Raw genomic sequence first — 17798 nt, 5'->3', positions numbered from 1 at the left:
CAAAAGAATATCAAGGGCAAGTCGATTTTGCATAGACATGGCACGTACGGCACTTAACTCCGTATTTACCAAAAGAAATCCTCCTGCGGTATTTGTCGATAAACGATCAACCACTGTGGACAATTTCCGAATTCCATAAGCATTTAAAGAAATTCCCACTGCTGGAATCAAAACCCCAAAAATATCTCCCACAATTTCAGACCAAGTTTCTCTCTTAAAACGTTTTAATAGGTTAATATCTTCTACATCACTTATTTTATCTGTATGAAAAATCTTAGGAAAAACCAAACCCACATAACATGTGCCATACCAATGGTCAGGCAACTTGTAATAAGCCTTGTTCCCACACACATAGTACACCCCTGGAAAAATAGTATCTTCTCCACCTCTGAAACCCCAACCAGTCGCAACGAAGTATGTATCATGGCACTCACTAGTCCCTACAAAATATGTATCATATTGGGATCTCCTTCTGGTAATGCATAGTTTACCCTTCTGCGGTGCATCTAGAGCCAAAGTTGGACTAGCCCCATTTCTCAACTCTTTTCCCATTTCAATGTCCCAAATTGTCTCACTCACTTCATATTTCCCTGCTTTCTCATGCATGTTCACTCTCCTTTCCTCTACCATATCCAGGAAAGCTTTCTCCTCTTCTTTCAAACTGCAAGTTAAATTATTCTTAAAAATGTAATCTAATGTTAATCCTTTTTCTTCAATAAAAATCTCACCAAAAGTGTTAGCTTCTTTAGCTGGATTCAGCTCTTTGTTCATTGGCAAGTGCCCAAAAATACTATCTCTGTTAGACATCTTATAATCTATTTTCCCTAACAAATAAAAAACACTACTTAAAATACTACAAGAAATACCATATGTAGCTGGTAAATGGTGATAAGTAACACCCTCTGAAACGGATGCAGGTAATTGCATGCAGACATAGCAATCCCTCACTTCCATTGTCTTCACATATTCATATAACAGTTTAGAAAAAACATTACTAGAAAAATTGTTAATTGACCTATCTTTGTGTATGTAACTACTACTAATTGGAACTACTTTTTGTGAATTCTTCTCTATATTAGCCATGTTTTCTGTATCCATTCCAAATTCAACCTTAAATGTAACCAATAAAACTAAAACACCCCATAGAAGCATTAATATTCCAGTACAACAGCAGCACATCCTGCACCACCTTCTAAAGAAGGCACATCTATTTGGGTTATTCTCTATGTTAGCCATTCTGCTTTAACTTCTACTCCACTACAGTAATTAGAACTTCAAATCTCCAACGTTTGTTCCAAACTCTTCAGCTTCTTCAAAGATCCTTCCGTTCACTTAGTCCAAGTGAATCCTTTTTACTCAGTTTGGATACTCATCATTTTTCACTCCAATTTCTTCAACATCAAATTGTATCAAATCTCCAACGTCAGAATCCTCAGTATCTGACTTTTCTCTGATGTCAGTCAAGAGTACTTTCAGAATTTCACCAGTATTTTCCTCAACCACTTCTCTCAAGACCACTTCCGGATTATCTTGAGTCACTGTTTCTTCTTTTCCTTCTTCAGACAGTGTCACATAAGACCATTCCGGTGATCTGTACTTTTGGTTGGGTCTTTTAACTCTTTTTATTTCTACTGGTTCTTTTGTTCTTCTTGATTCTTCTTCTTCAGCCTTTGAAGTTTGACTGGATACCTCATTCACTTGTTCAGCTCCCGATGTATTTGCTCTTATTATCCTGTATCTCAGTCTTTTCACTCTGTTGTTAGGCCAACGATCTCCTTTCACAACCTTTTTCGGTTTTTCCTTAACACTCCTTTCTCCAATCGAAGTTCTCTTTCTCAGAACTCGACCTTCTGTTTGTTCATTCTCATCATCCGATTCTGTTTCAATCGCCTTTTGCTTTCGTTTCTTAGCAGTTTTCTTTTCTTTCACAGATTCTTTCACCACTATTTGAGACTTCCCTACTTCTGTCCCTCCTCGGGTCTCCGACACGCAATCTTCTTGCTGTCTATTTGTCCCTTTACCTAGCTCCTCATCAATGTTCCCTACACCTCCTCGGGGGTCTTCCGCAATCTGTCCCTCTCTATCTTCTTCTGACCCTGTTTCTTCAAGAATAATCTCAAGTGGCTCTTCAATCTCCTCCTCTTCTGATTCAGGAGTAGTCTCAATGTGTTTCCTCTTTTCTTTTCTTTTTCCTCCACTGCTACTTGAAACTTCAGGCTCTTTCACAGAATCAGAATCTGATCTCCCTTCTGATACTCGCAGTGAATCTCTTGAAGCTTTCTCTGCTTCTTTTCTCACTGATTCTGTATCTTCAGGATCTTCACCATCACTGGAATCTGACTCTTCATAATACTCTTCACCAGTTCCCTCTCTCGGACTTGGAATTCTCAGAGTATGACTTGCATGTACCCAGTGTCTTACTCCAGCACACTTTACTGCAGTCGTTGTAGTCAGAATAACTTGTCTTGGCCTTCCCCACCTTGGAATCAAGCAATTTCTTCTTCTGTGCACCTTAATCCTTACCCAGTCACCTGGACTCAGATCATGGGCTTGCTTCTTCTCAAGTGTGGTAGCTTCTTCTCCAACCTGGTGAAACACAGAATGAACTGCGTCAGCCAGGCCTTTACAGTAATCCAAAATCATGTCATCAGTTATTGTCATCAACTTATTCACAGGCACGAATGCATGGCGCATTGCATGTCCCATAATGATTTCATGCGGACTCAATCCTGTAGTTCTGTCTGGAGTAGATCTCATAGTCATCAAGACTAGAGGCAGAACATCTGGCCATTTCATGCCAGTGGCTAAGCACATCTTTCCAATTCTGTTTTTGATTGTGCCATTAATCTGCTCAACCACACCAGAAGCCTCTGGTCGGTATGCACAATGTAGCTTCTGCTGTATTTTTAATGCTTCACAAATCAAACTAATGAGTTCATTTTGAAAGTGTCTACCTCTGTCAGATTCAACTGTAACTGGAAACCCAAACCTAGGAATCAACTCCCTCAACAGTAATTTTGCCACTGTTAATCCATCATTCCTCCTTGTCGGGTAAGCTTCCACCCACCTTGAAAACAAACAGACTACCACTAGGACATACCTCAGTCTGTTCACTTGGGGCATTTCAATGAAATCAATTTGCATCCTTGTGAAAGGACCTCCTTCTCTGCCAATTGTCCCTAAACTCACCACTGTCTTTTTCCCAGTGTTAAACTGCTGACAAATTAAACACCTTTGACAGATGCTTTCCGCAATTGTCCTAAACTTTGCATTATACCAGGTCTGTTTAAAGGACCTAATCATCGCGTCCCTCCCCAGATGTCCCTGGCCATGATACATCCTTGCCATTGCCGACAAAATTGAGTTTGGCATCACTGGTCTGCCATCTCTGTAGACCCAAACATGGTCTGTTTCTCTTGGAGCACATCCTGCCTTAACCCAATCTCGTTTCTCTTCTTCTCCTGCCTCATCTTGTAACTGTTTTACTTCATCCCACGTTTCTAGGACATTAGTAAACATCACAGAAGGGAAAGACATTTCTTTCTTTTCTCTCTCCCTGTTAATTGATTGATTCAATTTTGCACAATACTGTGCCACATCGTTAGCATACCTGTTGCCAACAGTGATAAAATCCTCTCCTGAAACATGTGCTGCACATTTCACAACTGCTAACTCCTTAGGCAGCTGTATCGCCTCAAGCAATTTTCCAATCAGCTCAGCATTCTTTATCGGAGTTCCACCCGATGTCAAGAAACCTCTTTGTAGCCACAGTTGGCCAAAATCATGCTCCATTCCAAACCCATACTGACTATCAGTCAATACAGTTGTTCTCAAATCTTTCCCAATCTCACAAGCTCTCGTCAATGCCACTAATTCAGCAACTTGCGCAGATTTTACTCCTTTCAATGGTGATGCTTCCATAACCTCTGAAACTTTGCACACTGCATATGCTGCACAAAGCACACCATTATCATCTCTCAGGCATGATCCATCCACAAACAGCACATGATCATTCTCAGGCAAGGGAACATCCTTGATATCTGGTCTTGGTTTCGTACAGTACTCAAGCACATCCAAACAATCATGATCATCTTCCATCTTTATACCCACATTCCCAATATCCGGCAAAAGTGTCGCTGGATTCACATTCGTACATCTTTCAAGAGTCACATTTGATGCTCCCAAAATCACTTTCTCATACTTAGTCAACCGACTATTTGACATATGCTGAGTTCTGCTTCTCGTCAAAAGAATCGCCACATTGTGAGGTACGAATACCCTTACAGGATACCCCATTATGATCCCCTCACTCTGTTCCAGGCTTCTGCATGTTGCAGCCACAGATTTTAGACAACCTGGTAAACCCACAGCTACAGGGTCAAGTGTCGATGAGAAGTACGCAATAGGCCTTCTCAATTGTCCATGTTTCTGGATTAACACTGAAAGTGCACATCCATTTCTCTCACTGCAGTACAGTTCAAATTCTTTTTCATAGTCTGGCATACCCAGAGCTGGAGCTTCACACATTTTTGTTTTGAGCTCTTCAAATGCTGCCAATTGTTCTGCATCTAGATCCAATGGATCTGTCATGTCACTTTTTGTCAATTTAATCAATTGCTTTGCTATCAGGGAAAAATTAATTATCCACTGACGACAATATCCCACCATACCCAGGAACATTCTCACTTCTCTCTGAGTTTTTGGAGCTTTCATTTCTCTGATTATTTTGATCCTGTCAGTAGTCACTTTTCTCAGACCCTTCTCAATATTATGTCCAAGATAATGCACCTCTTTCTTACAAAACTGTAATTTGGCTGGGGATACCTTTAACCCTCCATCTGCCAGATGATTCAGTAAAGCTATGGTATCCACTTCACAAGCTTCACGTGTCTTTGATGCCACAAGTAGGTCATCAATGTATTGCACTAGCACTGAGCTTTCAGGCATGATCAGACTTTCCAACGACCTTTTCAATAACTGATTGAATATCGAAGGACTCTCCGTATACCCCTGTGGGATACGACACCATGCTAAAATACGCTGGCCAAACCTAAATGCAAAAATTGGCTGGCTGTCATGATGTAATGGAATTGAAAAGAATGCATGACACAAATCAATCACTGTATACCACTCAGCATCATGTGGAATTTGATACAGAATCACCGATGGATTTGGCACGATGGGACAACATGCCACCACAATCTGATTAACCTTTCTCAGGTCCTGCACGATCCTGAACTTGCCATTAGGCTTTTTCAGTCCCATTATCGGTGAATTACACGGACTACTCAGTAGTTCTCTTAGGACTCCTTGCTGAATCATTTTCTCAATTATAGGAGTTATCCCTTCAATTATCTCTGGTGTCATTTTGTACTGAGGAATGTTAGGATATGCAATTCCCTCTTTCACTGCAATTTTCACTGGATCTACATTATTCATCAATCCCACATCCTCTCCTGTAAAATCCCAAACTGCTTTTTTCACTGTGTCTCTCAATACTTGAGGCAGATCCTCCGGATTGAACACTGGAAATGCACCAATTAATTCATTTTCTCTATTTTCTAGAGTCATGCGGTAGAAAACATCATCATCTGGTGTCTCAAAAGCTATTCCATCTGGTGTACAGAAAATTGTGCAGTTCATCTTGCATAATAAGTCCCTACCTAACAGGTTCACTGGGCTTGTGTCACAGACAATAAATCTGTGCATGTCTGAAAATTTCCCTATCTGTACTTTCACTGGTTCAGTAAGACGTGTTCTGATTTGTGTATTGGCTACACCAACTACTTGGATTGCTTCATCCGAGAGAGGAAGATTTCTTACATCTGTTGACCTGACAGTTGATCTTGTCGCACCTGTGTCTACTAAAAAAGTAACACTCTCTTCATTTATTTTCCCATCCACAAATGGTCCTGCCTGGTCTATTTCTAGAGTTGCACCAAGTATGCACTCTTCTTCCTCTCCTCGGCACCGTCAATAATCACCTTCAGACTCACTCCCTTCACTCTTTAACAAGTACTGTTGTACCTTGTTAGTACGTCTTGGTTTGTTTACCTGCTCATCATTGAAGAATCCCGAATCCTGACTGTACTTTTGTACCCCTCTATTCTGCGGTAAAGGTGGTTTTGGCTCTTGACTCTGCTGCTGTCTCACAACTTTCTGCTGTTGTTGCTGTTGCTGCTGGTTATTCCCTTCATTCTGCACCTGTTGATTTAAGGATTTACCCTCATTTAATGGTGGATTAGGACATTCCGACCTCCAATGTCCCAGTTGGCCACAGTTGTGACACGGGAACTTTTTCTTTGCTTCCTCAAGACTTCCTCTTCCTTTACCTGCAAATCTTGGTCTATTTCCTGTATTATTTCCTGGATTATTTGCCTGTTCCACCAACTGTGCTTCCTGTCTTTCTGCAACTTTCACCTGTGCCCACATTGCTTTTTCTTTTAGCTTTCTTTGTTTTGCTTCAATTTCATCACTGAAATATTTTGCATGTCTCAGAATCTCATCTACTTTTTTACTCTGCCAATCCACTGTGTGTTCACGAATTCTCTCACTAATCTCAGGTCTAAGACCATATACAAATCTGTATACAAAATGACTCAAATCTTTGTCACCCAGGTGTTCATCTCCACTGAATTGTTTAAAAGCCAGTATCAGCCTTTCGTAAAAAGCATGAACTGATTCTTTTGCTTCCTGCTGTGTTCGATCTATTTTAACCCAGTCTGTCTCTTTTGGAGGAACTTTACTCTTCAGGTATACCATCACCTGATCATACTTCCTCATCACTTCTGGATCTGGTGCCCCTGTTCTCGGATCTCTTGGATATTCCTCACTAGGCCAACTCACAACTATTTTACACTCAGTCCACAAGTCTGCTGGAACAATTATATCAAACAGACTATTCAGGTCAACCCACAGCACTTTTGACAATTTCACAAACCTATCTACCTGTCTATACCACTCGACGGGCTTTTCTCTCAATCGAGGGAAATCATTCGTAAATGATAAAATATCCTGTCTGGTCCATGGAACATGTACATATCCTCCTCCAGGTATTTCTCTCATAGGAAACTGCTCCACTGGTTTCTCTTTTTCTCTCACTGGAAATGCTGAGTAAGTTGTTCTATCTTCACATTCATCCCTTTTCTTATACCACCTATCCTTCCACTTTTCCACATCACCCCATCTACGCAATAATGCCACCATTTCTTTAATCTGTCCTGTTCTACCAGAATTATTCAGATTCTCTATGTCCTTCTCTGTGAAATCCATCCTGTACGTTTTCTGTAAAGCCTTTATTTTATCAATGTCAACTCCTTGCTCATTTGCTATCGCTCTCAGTCTATCATGTGTACTTCTTGCCCTCCATGTTATGTTCTTACACATGAACAATAATTCACCATCATGATGACTTTTCAGGATTTCTGTCGGAACCGTTCCTGTCACAAGCTCCTCTAATTCTATACGTAATTTAACCACATCAACAACTTGTGAATCTTTATCCTTTTTCTGAAGAACCTTCATCCAGTCATTTAGGTCATCAACTGTTATTTCCGCAGTTTTTCTCGCTGAAACTATTTTTCTCTGCGGTTCTAAAATTGGCATCCCTAAACTACTAGAATCACTAACATTCATAAATTCATTACCTGTCTCATGTCTTGTTTGTCTCAGGTCATTTCTCCCTGTTCCTTTACCTGAATCTCCTGAAGGACCTGCTGAATTATTTGCAATATATGGAACTACCAGCCCATTTTCACTTACTCTCTGTCCATCAAACATAGGAATTACCGGACCTATAGTAACAGGCACTGTAACAGCTTCCATATTCATTGTTAACTCTCTAATTTTCTCAGTCAGTTCTGTTGTCGTCTTTGCTAATTGTCTGGCATTTCTGGCATTTTCTTCTCTGAAAGAACTATTATTTCTTGATTCAGATGTCATTTTTTCTTTCTCAACTGTATCTCTTATCGGAGAAACAACTGGTGTACTCTCTTCCGATTCTGATCTATATGGAGGTGGTCTCTTGTACATCATATCATTCAAGACCTCATCTTCAAACTCTCCATATCTTCTCCTATCTGTCTCAGAAACCCCTTCTTCTGAAGGAGCCGAAGCTTCAACTGTTCTCATAGGATATAATCCATCTGACATGGTAGCATCTCGCCATCTTTTCATTCGATCCTGATGTGTCTCACGATCATGTCTCCTCCCAAACATATACCTGTACTGACCTCCAGTTCTCTGTCTTTCTCGATTTAATACTTCTTCTTCCCATTCCACTAAAGCCTCGAACTGTGTAGGTCTCGGCTTCGGGTCCAGATGTGCCATCTTTTCCCGTAAATTTCTCAACACGGCCAGATTAAATGAACCATGTTCTGGGAATGCTAAAACACCATCTTCTTTAGTATAGCCAACCCAATTCTGCAACCATATACAGGTATGTAATCCATATTTCGCAACCATGAAGGATGCAGGTGTTTTCGCTGGAGGTAGCAACTCACCCTCTCTTGTCTTAACTTCTTTATCCTTGCTAAACCACTTCTTAACCTTTCCAAAGAACGTCTTTTTCTTTTTCTCTTCTTGATAATACATCTTAACAAGCCCTTATTAAACTCTCTACTTTTCTAGGTTGAAAAACTCAATTCTCGCTAACGCACCAGTCCTGGAGCGTCTACGTCACTAAGCAGCTCTTCCAATCCCTGCGCGACTCACACTAACGCACCAATCCTAGCGTGAACCCTATTCTGAGTCACTATCCAATCAGTACGCGAACCTTCTGACGTCAGTAACCGCTGCAGTCTCTGTCTCCTGTCTCTGTCACTCGTCTACCCCTCCTTTACAAAAACTCTCAGTAGACTTCGTGTGTCACAATTTCTACAAAATCTATTAGTTACAACATGGAAACATCTCCATTGTCTGCTTCGCTAACCACAGAATAGTAAAAAGAGAGTCTATTTCTCAAGAGTCAACAACTTTACATACATCCCATAACTGTTTCCTCTAGGACGTATCCAAAAGAGTCTTACAATCAATAAATGTATATGCATTCACGCACATTCATACGGAAAAAAATATAGTACATGCACACAGAATCCTGCTTCCCGAGAACAGCACAACCTGTCTCTGTACAGAATTATAACTCACAACAACTAAACAGCTTACCTCCGCCCAGTCCTGCAAACAAGCTCAGAGAATACCTATTACTCCTCCCGCAATAAGCTTTAACGGCAATCCTTACGGATCCCTGGGACTTAAGACCAGAGTTTCACAGATAACCTTCACTACGATTCACACTCCTTATATACTAGAAATTTTCTAATAGTAACATACAATGTCACTGATTCCGAACCCAGACAATGTGAACGCGCAACTTCAATTGTCACACGTAATTCCTTACAATCCCGCCTTTCCCGAGAGCAGCATATACACCTTCCTCTGCCCTACTACGGAATTGCTTCCACAGCTTCCAAGTTCCAGAAGCACTACATTTAACTCAACATAACGACTCCAACATTTAGTATTAGTACATATACCAAAAACATCAAAATAAATCAATAATCAATAAGCTAATTTACAAGCAATCTTATCTTATCAGATCAAGACAACCATCTAAACCATCACACCTCTGCTACCAGAGAAATTGATACAGATCAGGGTACCTAAAATATGCCCACTACCATAGATAGAGTAATTTCGCAGTTGCACGCACATGCATTCATCATACACTAGGGCCCATTTCACTAACATACGCTCCAATACTCTACCAGCAGCAAACCTGTGGGAAGAAAACTCCTAAACCACCCTGCATCTATATCTAGGCGATAGGACCTGATTATAGTGGCTGTCTAACATGATATAAACAATCTATAAACAATAATCAAAAAGTATTCAATAAATAACAAGGAAAGAAACAACCAATACCATGTTTAAAAGTTATATTGCTTTATCTAAAATTAGTCAGAATAAAATCAGAATAAATCATTTCTCATAGTTACCTATTCTAACTAGTGTCAGAACGGGTCAGGACCAGTCTCTCAGGAAAGTCTTTTCAGGATAAGGTCCTTAGCATCAGTCCTCAGCAACGCAAGTTCACGCAGCAAGGCGACGAAAGAAAGTGCGGGGAGAGCCCTCCCTAAGCTAACATTTTATAATGCAAAATACAATGAAAACCCACATGAATTTGACAAGTAAAACTGTATCACTGAGCAGAACGAAAAGGAAGGGATGTAACTTTGCAACATCTTGAAATCTCCGCTCAGGAAAAGTCATAATACACAAATCACGGAACAGGAACCAAGAACTAGAAACTATTAAAGTATCCATCTCGCTCATTTCCCTCGGCAAACCGGCTTTAGCACAATGTTCTTTCTGAGGTTCATTGTTCACCAAGGACACATCATTTCTTTTGGAGATCCTCCAAGCTTGCTGATGTCCTCCCGGAAATTTCCATATAAGGACTACCGTCAGTTTTTCTGTTAACTGAACTCCAGCAGGGGTCTCCCTTGTCACATCACAGATTTTGCCGGCACCACAGTTCAGCCAAGCTTCAAATTATTCTCAGTTATTTCATGAAGGCCTCCATAGGCCACAATAAACCATCTTTAATTAAAGAGACAAAATAAAGATTACTACATCATAATGATTAAACAGTGTTAACCCCACTAACACCCTTATGTGTATGCATTTATCTAGCTTTGCAACATATAAAGCATTAATTCAGACAGCATTTTGTGCTCAAAATAAATAGCACACAGCAACGTTTAAACATGAAAAACTTGCACGTTATTGTAAATACATAAACAGCACACGCATGCTAACCCTCGTGTAACCTTCTCTTGTGTTAGGACAAACAGGTTGATTAGTGAAACACACTTGCACAAGACAAATAATTAATTGTTAATCATTAATAAATTAATAAACGCATAGACATGCCAGAGCTTCAAAAAGCCCCAGAATTTTCTAACAGAAAACTCTGCTCCAGCAATGCCAATGCTTGTTACCTTTTTACCACTGCTTTTGGGATTTGGCCTTTTTTTGTATGCATCATCCTAAAATGATGGTGTGTTCGACGTGTCATCAGAGTTTGGTGAGAGAAGAACACACACAGCAAGTACAAAAATGCTTATAATGGCTGCCTTCCTGGCCTTTACCAATTACAGCCTTCTTCGTGGTGAGGGAGGGGGGGGGAGGAGGAGGAGGAAGGAAGGAAGGAATCGCACACCTAAACTGGGCTGCGATATATTTCAGATTTGCTGCTGTTCACCGAATTAAATCTAAAATGAAGCATTCACATTCTAGAAGTACATAGAAAAATTCAAAAATCGGATGTGGAACGTCATGACAATTGGCTACCTAGCTACCATCATTTGGTTAGTATGGCGCAAAACCTGGCTTTTCTAATGCCCTCAGGTAAACGGGGATTGCTGCTTCGTGTTCTTAATAAATACTTACACTCCCTGTGCAAGGAGCGGACCTTAAATAGGGCAAGATTCCCGATAAAAGGCCTCCAGGTACTGCTCTTGAAGTCCTATACAAACCCCAGAAGTCGCAGAAAGAAGTAACCAAGTCGTAAAAAGGCAACCGCAAACTCTGCAAGGAGCAGGCACAGACAGCAGTGCACCCCCCCCCCTCCCCCCCCCCCCCCCCGGTAGGCAGTAGCACAACACTCCCTCTCATTCGCCTGGCTCTGCTCTGCTGTGAGACCGCTAGGCGGGAGCCCCATGACTTATAGGGAGGGAGAGCTGAGAGAGTGGTATGGAGCAGTGGGGAAAAGACAGGAGAAACCAGTGCAACGCTTATGGAATGGGCACAGTGCTGATAAAGTATGTACATAATTATTAAAATACAAGCAGGGTCGGGCGGGAGAAAAGTGCACAGAACAGAATAGGTGCCCTCCAAACGCCTCTGATGATGAGCAACAAACCAATACTTTATGGGTTATTTGGGAAGCGTGAAGTGTGCCTGCAGCAGCCAGTAGGAGAAACTCATTTAAAGAAATAGTGCTGACTAAATAAAAAATACTGAGTAACGATACAAGTAAAAGGGCCAGTCCTCATGGGAGGTTACAAAAGCAGACGAGGCTGTACTAAGGAGTGACTGCTGAGCCTATTCCCAAATCAAAAGCAACCATTTAGAATGGATAGTAACAGGAGCCAATTGAAAAGATGGGTGGAGCTTCAAGACCATACCTGAAGAGACTGCACAAGTGCTGCCTATACGAGACCTAAAAAAACAATGCACAACAATTTATAGGAGCACGCATGTGTGGTGTGCCGGCCAACAAAATGACAGGGGCAACCATGTCAGGCTTTTTAATTTTTTAAAAACTCTTATTTAGCCGTTCGGCACAACAATCTGGATGTGTTGGGGTATTGCTGAAAACCCAAACAGATTTGCTTTCCCAATGCTTGTTTTTCCTCTGTTTGTGCCAGACAGCCACTGAAAAAATACTGAAAAATTCTGACAATTTTTGCCATGTCGTGTAATGTAAAATTCAGGAGTTTAAGAGGAATGAGAACATATTCACATACCCCATTCTGCACAAATATGTAAATAGTAGTGGAATTGAAAGACGTCTGACAAATCAACCTGAATTTCTCCTTTTTTTTCTCCTTGCTAGGTGAGCCGCATAAACATGATCCAAACTTCAAAGGTCCTGTCAAGGAGAGGTGAGTGTTTCACTGACTGTTAGCTACCTCTGTGTGTCAGATGTTGCATACGAGGGCTTCTTTTACAGAATGGAGTTAACCTATTGGGTTCAGTGGGCAGCCTCTGTGTGTTTGTATGCTGGGGCACCCAAGGGAGGGACGTGTGTTGAGAGGAATAACGACAAGCATCAACCTTGGGTTAGTGGGCTTAGTCGATAAGTGGAGTGGAAATAAGGGCTATAGGATGGAATAAAAAATTTTTTTTGGGGGGGTGGGGGGGGGGGGGGGGGTAATTTCACAGATGGATGTAGCCCCCTGCCACTTCAGTGTGGAACCTGTTCACATGACCGGGTATAATCTGCTTTGTCCACGAGGATGGTACCCAGAGTGGCACAATTGTGAGGGTGAACAAAAGTAGATGTACATGCTCATGTGCAGGTGTGTGCAGTGCACTATTCTCCCTGTATGTTGCTACCCCCACTTCATTACCCTATTAACAAAGTGCCCCCTCTTAGTGTATGGCAAGTCCAATAAGCAGCTGAGCATAGCACAGCAATTTCCCAAGAGAAACTCGGTGTATCCCATTATGTGTCATACTGGGTAGTTACAGCTCTGGTCTATGGGTGCAGGCGGTGCATAAATGCTTAATTTGGAGAAACAAAATTGTGCTGGTGCCTAAAGTTGTTTTTAGGAGCCCACCGGATCCAAATGTTGAGGTTGCTAAATGCCATGTCTGCCTAATTTTGATTCCACCTAATGCCTTTTTCTTTGAAACTCTACACAGCTGCCTCTGGACAATATTTCTCTCCCCCTTTTTTCCTTCAATTTCCGCTGTTCTCTCTTTTGATCTGGGTCAAAGCCTGATGATGAGATGAAAATTAAGTACTGATCACCAAATATGTGAGCTGGTTCCCGCCACCTCCACCCACCAATACAAATGAAGCACTGGGTACAGGCTTGATAATCACTAAATGTACCATCTTTCATCTGCACAAGAAGTGACACTGCTGTATTTCCCTTCATTCATCTGCACAGGAAGTGACATCACCTCCTGCCTTCTCCCTATTCAATCAACTCTTAAGGGAATCCAGGCGTTCCTATCAAAAGGCAGACACAGACCAGGGCATACACCCTTAAACTACAGAACACACATTCCAAATTGTGCTCATTAACATGCGCCCTGCAGTACTCGATGCACCATCCGTCCCAACCATCATCACCTAACACAAGCTTTATCCTGTAACCACTTCTTTGCACATCCTATACTTCCTTCTTCTCACAGGGTACATCATCCATGGCATGGACTGTGCACATAAGAAAGGAGGAGGCCTCGCTGTGGTCCTACTCCCTAGGCAAGCAAGGACCGCGTTGATAAATTCTCAGACCTTCTCATTACCTCGTCCATTTGACATAACCACGCCACCCTCCTTGGTGATTCAACCTCCCAGACAAAACAAGCTAAAAGACACCCCTTTCAGCCTCCTCAAACTCAACATGCTACAGCATGCCACACAACATTCTCCAGAGACCACAGCCTCGATTTGTCTTCTCAACATCAGTAGTAATACAATGGAAATCGCTCATACCTCTCGACTGGTCAAACCACTTTGCCATCCATATGACCCTTCTCAGCATCCTACCAGCAAATCGAGGTCATCACAAAAGAAAAGACCAGATCTTCAGATCGTTCAAATACTTCTCCATAGTCACCCTAATGCTTGGACTCCTTTCTCACTCTCCCAACGCTTTGTCCTATACCAGAACCCTCCTAAAGAACTTCAACAGTTTTTGGAAGATGTCCTTACCTCTTGATACTGAAGTCGCTCCATGCAACATACAGACAGCTCATTACATCCGCCAGCCAAAGCAAAGTACTATACCGACACCATCAATGAAGCCACTAACCGAAGCAGAACGCTGTTCAAGACAATTGAGCCCTGCATCAGCGCCCGACTGGACCAATCTATTCTTCACTCTATAGGAAAGGGCAGTGCCATTAGACTCTTCAGAGAACAAAAACAGAAGGTCTGATAGCACAATAATTAAACCACGCCTGCTTCATCTCTTACACCCACTGCTTTCCCTAGAGTCCAGCAATGGCCAGCTTTCAAAGCTGTATCTCTCACAGATCTCAGTCATATTCCACTCCCTCCAAGCCACTTCTTATGAATATGTTGTCATTGTCCTTCATCAGAGCTCTCTCTGATGCTCTCCTAGTCCTACTTGCTCCTATATCCTCCCCCACGCAAGGCATCTTCCCAGAAGCTCTCAAACCAGACCAGATTCTCACACTCCAAAAGAAACCTACACTAGACACTGATGACCTCGCCAACTACCAGACCACCACTCCCCTTCCATCCATCGGCAGGAGGATTGAAAAAGCAATCTGTTTTCTACTCCAATATCAAATCGGTGCTAACCATCTCCTGTACGGCTGGCAGTCTGGCTTCATACCATGCTACACCACAGAGATGCTACCGTAAACAATGTAGACAATGCTCTCTTGACCACAGAGGAGGACATCCCCTGCCTCCTGATATTACTGGACCTCTCAGCTTCCTACGTCACAGTTGACCATTCTGCCCTTAATCACTCCCTAGACTCTCAAATGGAATTCACTGGCAATGTTCTTCCCTAGTTCGCCTACCTTTACAACTGACACCAGTTCACATGGGCACCTACAAGTCACAGAAGATTCCTATCCTCTTTGGAGTCCCCCAGGGCTCCAAATCGTCTCCTGTCATCTTCGACTTTTACATGGCCTGGCTTGGTGGTCTACTCTGAGATGAATGCATCAAGATTCACTAATATTCTGATGATGCACAACTTTTACTTATAAGTCCCTCTGCTTCAGACATCCAGTTCCTAAAACGCAATGCTTGCACATCATCAAAACCTGGATGTCCATGACCAATTTGAAGCTCAACCCAACCGAGGCAGAATTCCTGTTATTTGCCAAGAATAACAAACCAGATACAGTACAAACCTGGCTTATTGATCTGAACCTTGACTGCTTCGATCTCCCAATTTTCACTGAATGCCAAGTCACTTGGATTCAGCTCGAACACCACCTTCACCTTCAAGGAACTCCTTGCCAATAAAACCAAGATGGCCTGCTACCAACTCTCTCTTCTAAAGAAAGTCATACCATATCTTCCAGAAAGCAACTTCAGAACTGCTTTTCAAGCTTTCGTACTCCCACATCTGGATGGTGGTAATGCCCTATGCCATGGCCTCCCAGACGCTACATTGGCAGCCTTTAGGAGCATCCTACACGTAACCGCACGTCTCATCCAGGGTCTGAAGAAATAAATCACATCACACCCATCCTGATGGAACTCCAGCATGCACCCTCCTCAAAACCATGTGCATCATTTATAAAGCCATCCCGACCAGTACCACTGCTTATCATGCAGACAAGCTCACTATCGCTTGTGGTTCTTGTCACACTCCCAGTCAGGACCCCATCAAACTGTGTCTAAGAAGTGTAAAACAAAAAACAGCAAAAAACATTTTTGCCAGTGCTGTACAGCATCAACCAAAACCGCATCAACCAAAAAAAGAAAAAAAAGGCACCACAATGCAGCCCTGGCAGCATCATTTGGTAAATGGATGCATGATCACACAAATGCAGATGCGCCAAGTGCATGCATGCATCACCAAGAATGCCCACACATAAGATATGAAGATTAAATTTCACTAGTGCAAAATTGCTTGGATATAGTGACGGGACCAGCAGCAATTTGCTGCTTGCCACGACATAAAAATGAGACCCTGTGAGTGAGAAGTAAAACGAAGGAGCTGGTGAGAAGGGAAACTGCTGGGGGTGGGCAAGCGGGGATAAAATAAATCAGGAAACCTATATACGGAATATAAATCTACACACAACACCCACTCCAGTTTCGTATGAACGACATTACTAAATCCCAAACATACTAAACGCATCCAAAAGAAAGTATTGCATCGCTAAAACATATCTATAAACATATGTCCTAAAAATGCATTACAAAACTATTGCTATGCATAAGGTGCTGTACATATCAAAAGCAATATTTAATTCTAAGCATATGTGTGCATTGGAAATGCTAAAAAGAATGAACCAGAAATATATACACATGATGAAATGGCTCGTTAATACAGAAGAACAAGGGGCCGAAACCATTTCATATCCGGTTAACACAAATCAATTGTTGATGTGACAAGGTGGCATAATGTCCCTGGAAGATTTTCAAATAATTCTGTTCTCTATGAATAGTTCTACAGGGCTCGACAAATCCACTCGCCCGCTCGCATTTGCGAGGGAGAATTGATTAGGACGAGCTATTTTTAGGTCCTATTCGCCCTTTCTGGCGAGTAGGAAGACAAACTAACTTGTGTCCTCTGTCTTTAAAAACGGAGCAAAAGTGACAAGATAACAAGATTTAAAGGCATTTTTATTGCTCACAAAGGGAATGAGCAATACAGATGCCTTTAAATCTTGTTATCTTGTCACTTTTGCTCCGTTTTCAGAGACGGATGTCAAGTAGGTTGCAGTGAGGTCGAGGGGATATTCCAAGGGACTAGACCTCCAGGACTAGTACCATTTTCCGGATTTTTCAAGCCCTTTTCTACTATAAGCAGATTACTGTGCCAAAAAATGAAAAAATACAAATTTGGATAAAAAGAAAATAATCATAGGAAAAAAGTTCCAAAGTTAGTCTCTTGTCTGAAAAGAATGAAGGCCAAATTCAGAACACTGTGTTCCTGAATCAAGTCAGTGTGTGGGCCTGGAGAAAACATGAAATCTTCTAATCCTGCAGACAAAAAGTCGTCTACCGTTGTAGGTGAAAGTTGGAATACCTCGTTTAGAAGATTGACTGCACATAGATGTGAAATATCGCCTTCCGCATTGGTTACATCAACCGTGTTCGAATCGGATGTTACCTGCGTGCCTGATGTTTTTTCTCGTACCTCGGCAGTAGCAATTTGCATCTGTGAGATCTCAATGAATGCCGTCATCAGAATTGGTCGCCGCTGGGGATAACACAGAGCATGGGCCGTTACCGGGTCCAGCAGAGTATCGATATCCGTAGGCATGACTGATGGGAGTGTTAGACAGATGTCTAGTACGCATTCTTCACCGCAGAGCAGGCAGTGTAGAACAGGTAAGAT

General features: G+C 41.9%; 1 protein-coding gene across 4 annotated transcripts in view; it reads left to right on the top strand.

Moving 5' to 3' along the window:
• The window catches only part of SLC44A2 (solute carrier family 44 member 2 (CTL2 blood group)), a 271522-nt gene that overhangs the window by 138731 nt on the left and 114993 nt on the right, over positions 1-17798 (top strand). For all 4 annotated transcript variants that reach the window (XM_085600695.1, XM_085600694.1, XM_085600692.1 and 1 more), the window contains exon 2: positions 12620-12668. In XM_085600695.1, coding sequence (XP_085456821.1) covers positions 12620-12668 — 49 coding nt within the window. The remainder of the gene's footprint in view (positions 1-12619; positions 12669-17798) is intronic.

Source organism: Triturus cristatus, chromosome 4_2 (genome assembly GCF_964204655.1).
Source record: "Triturus cristatus chromosome 4_2, aTriCri1.1, whole genome shotgun sequence".
NCBI lineage: Eukaryota > Metazoa > Chordata > Amphibia > Caudata > Salamandridae > Triturus > Triturus cristatus.
The sequence above is the reverse complement of the archived record's forward strand: the minus strand, read 5'-3'. Positions and strand labels throughout refer to the sequence as shown.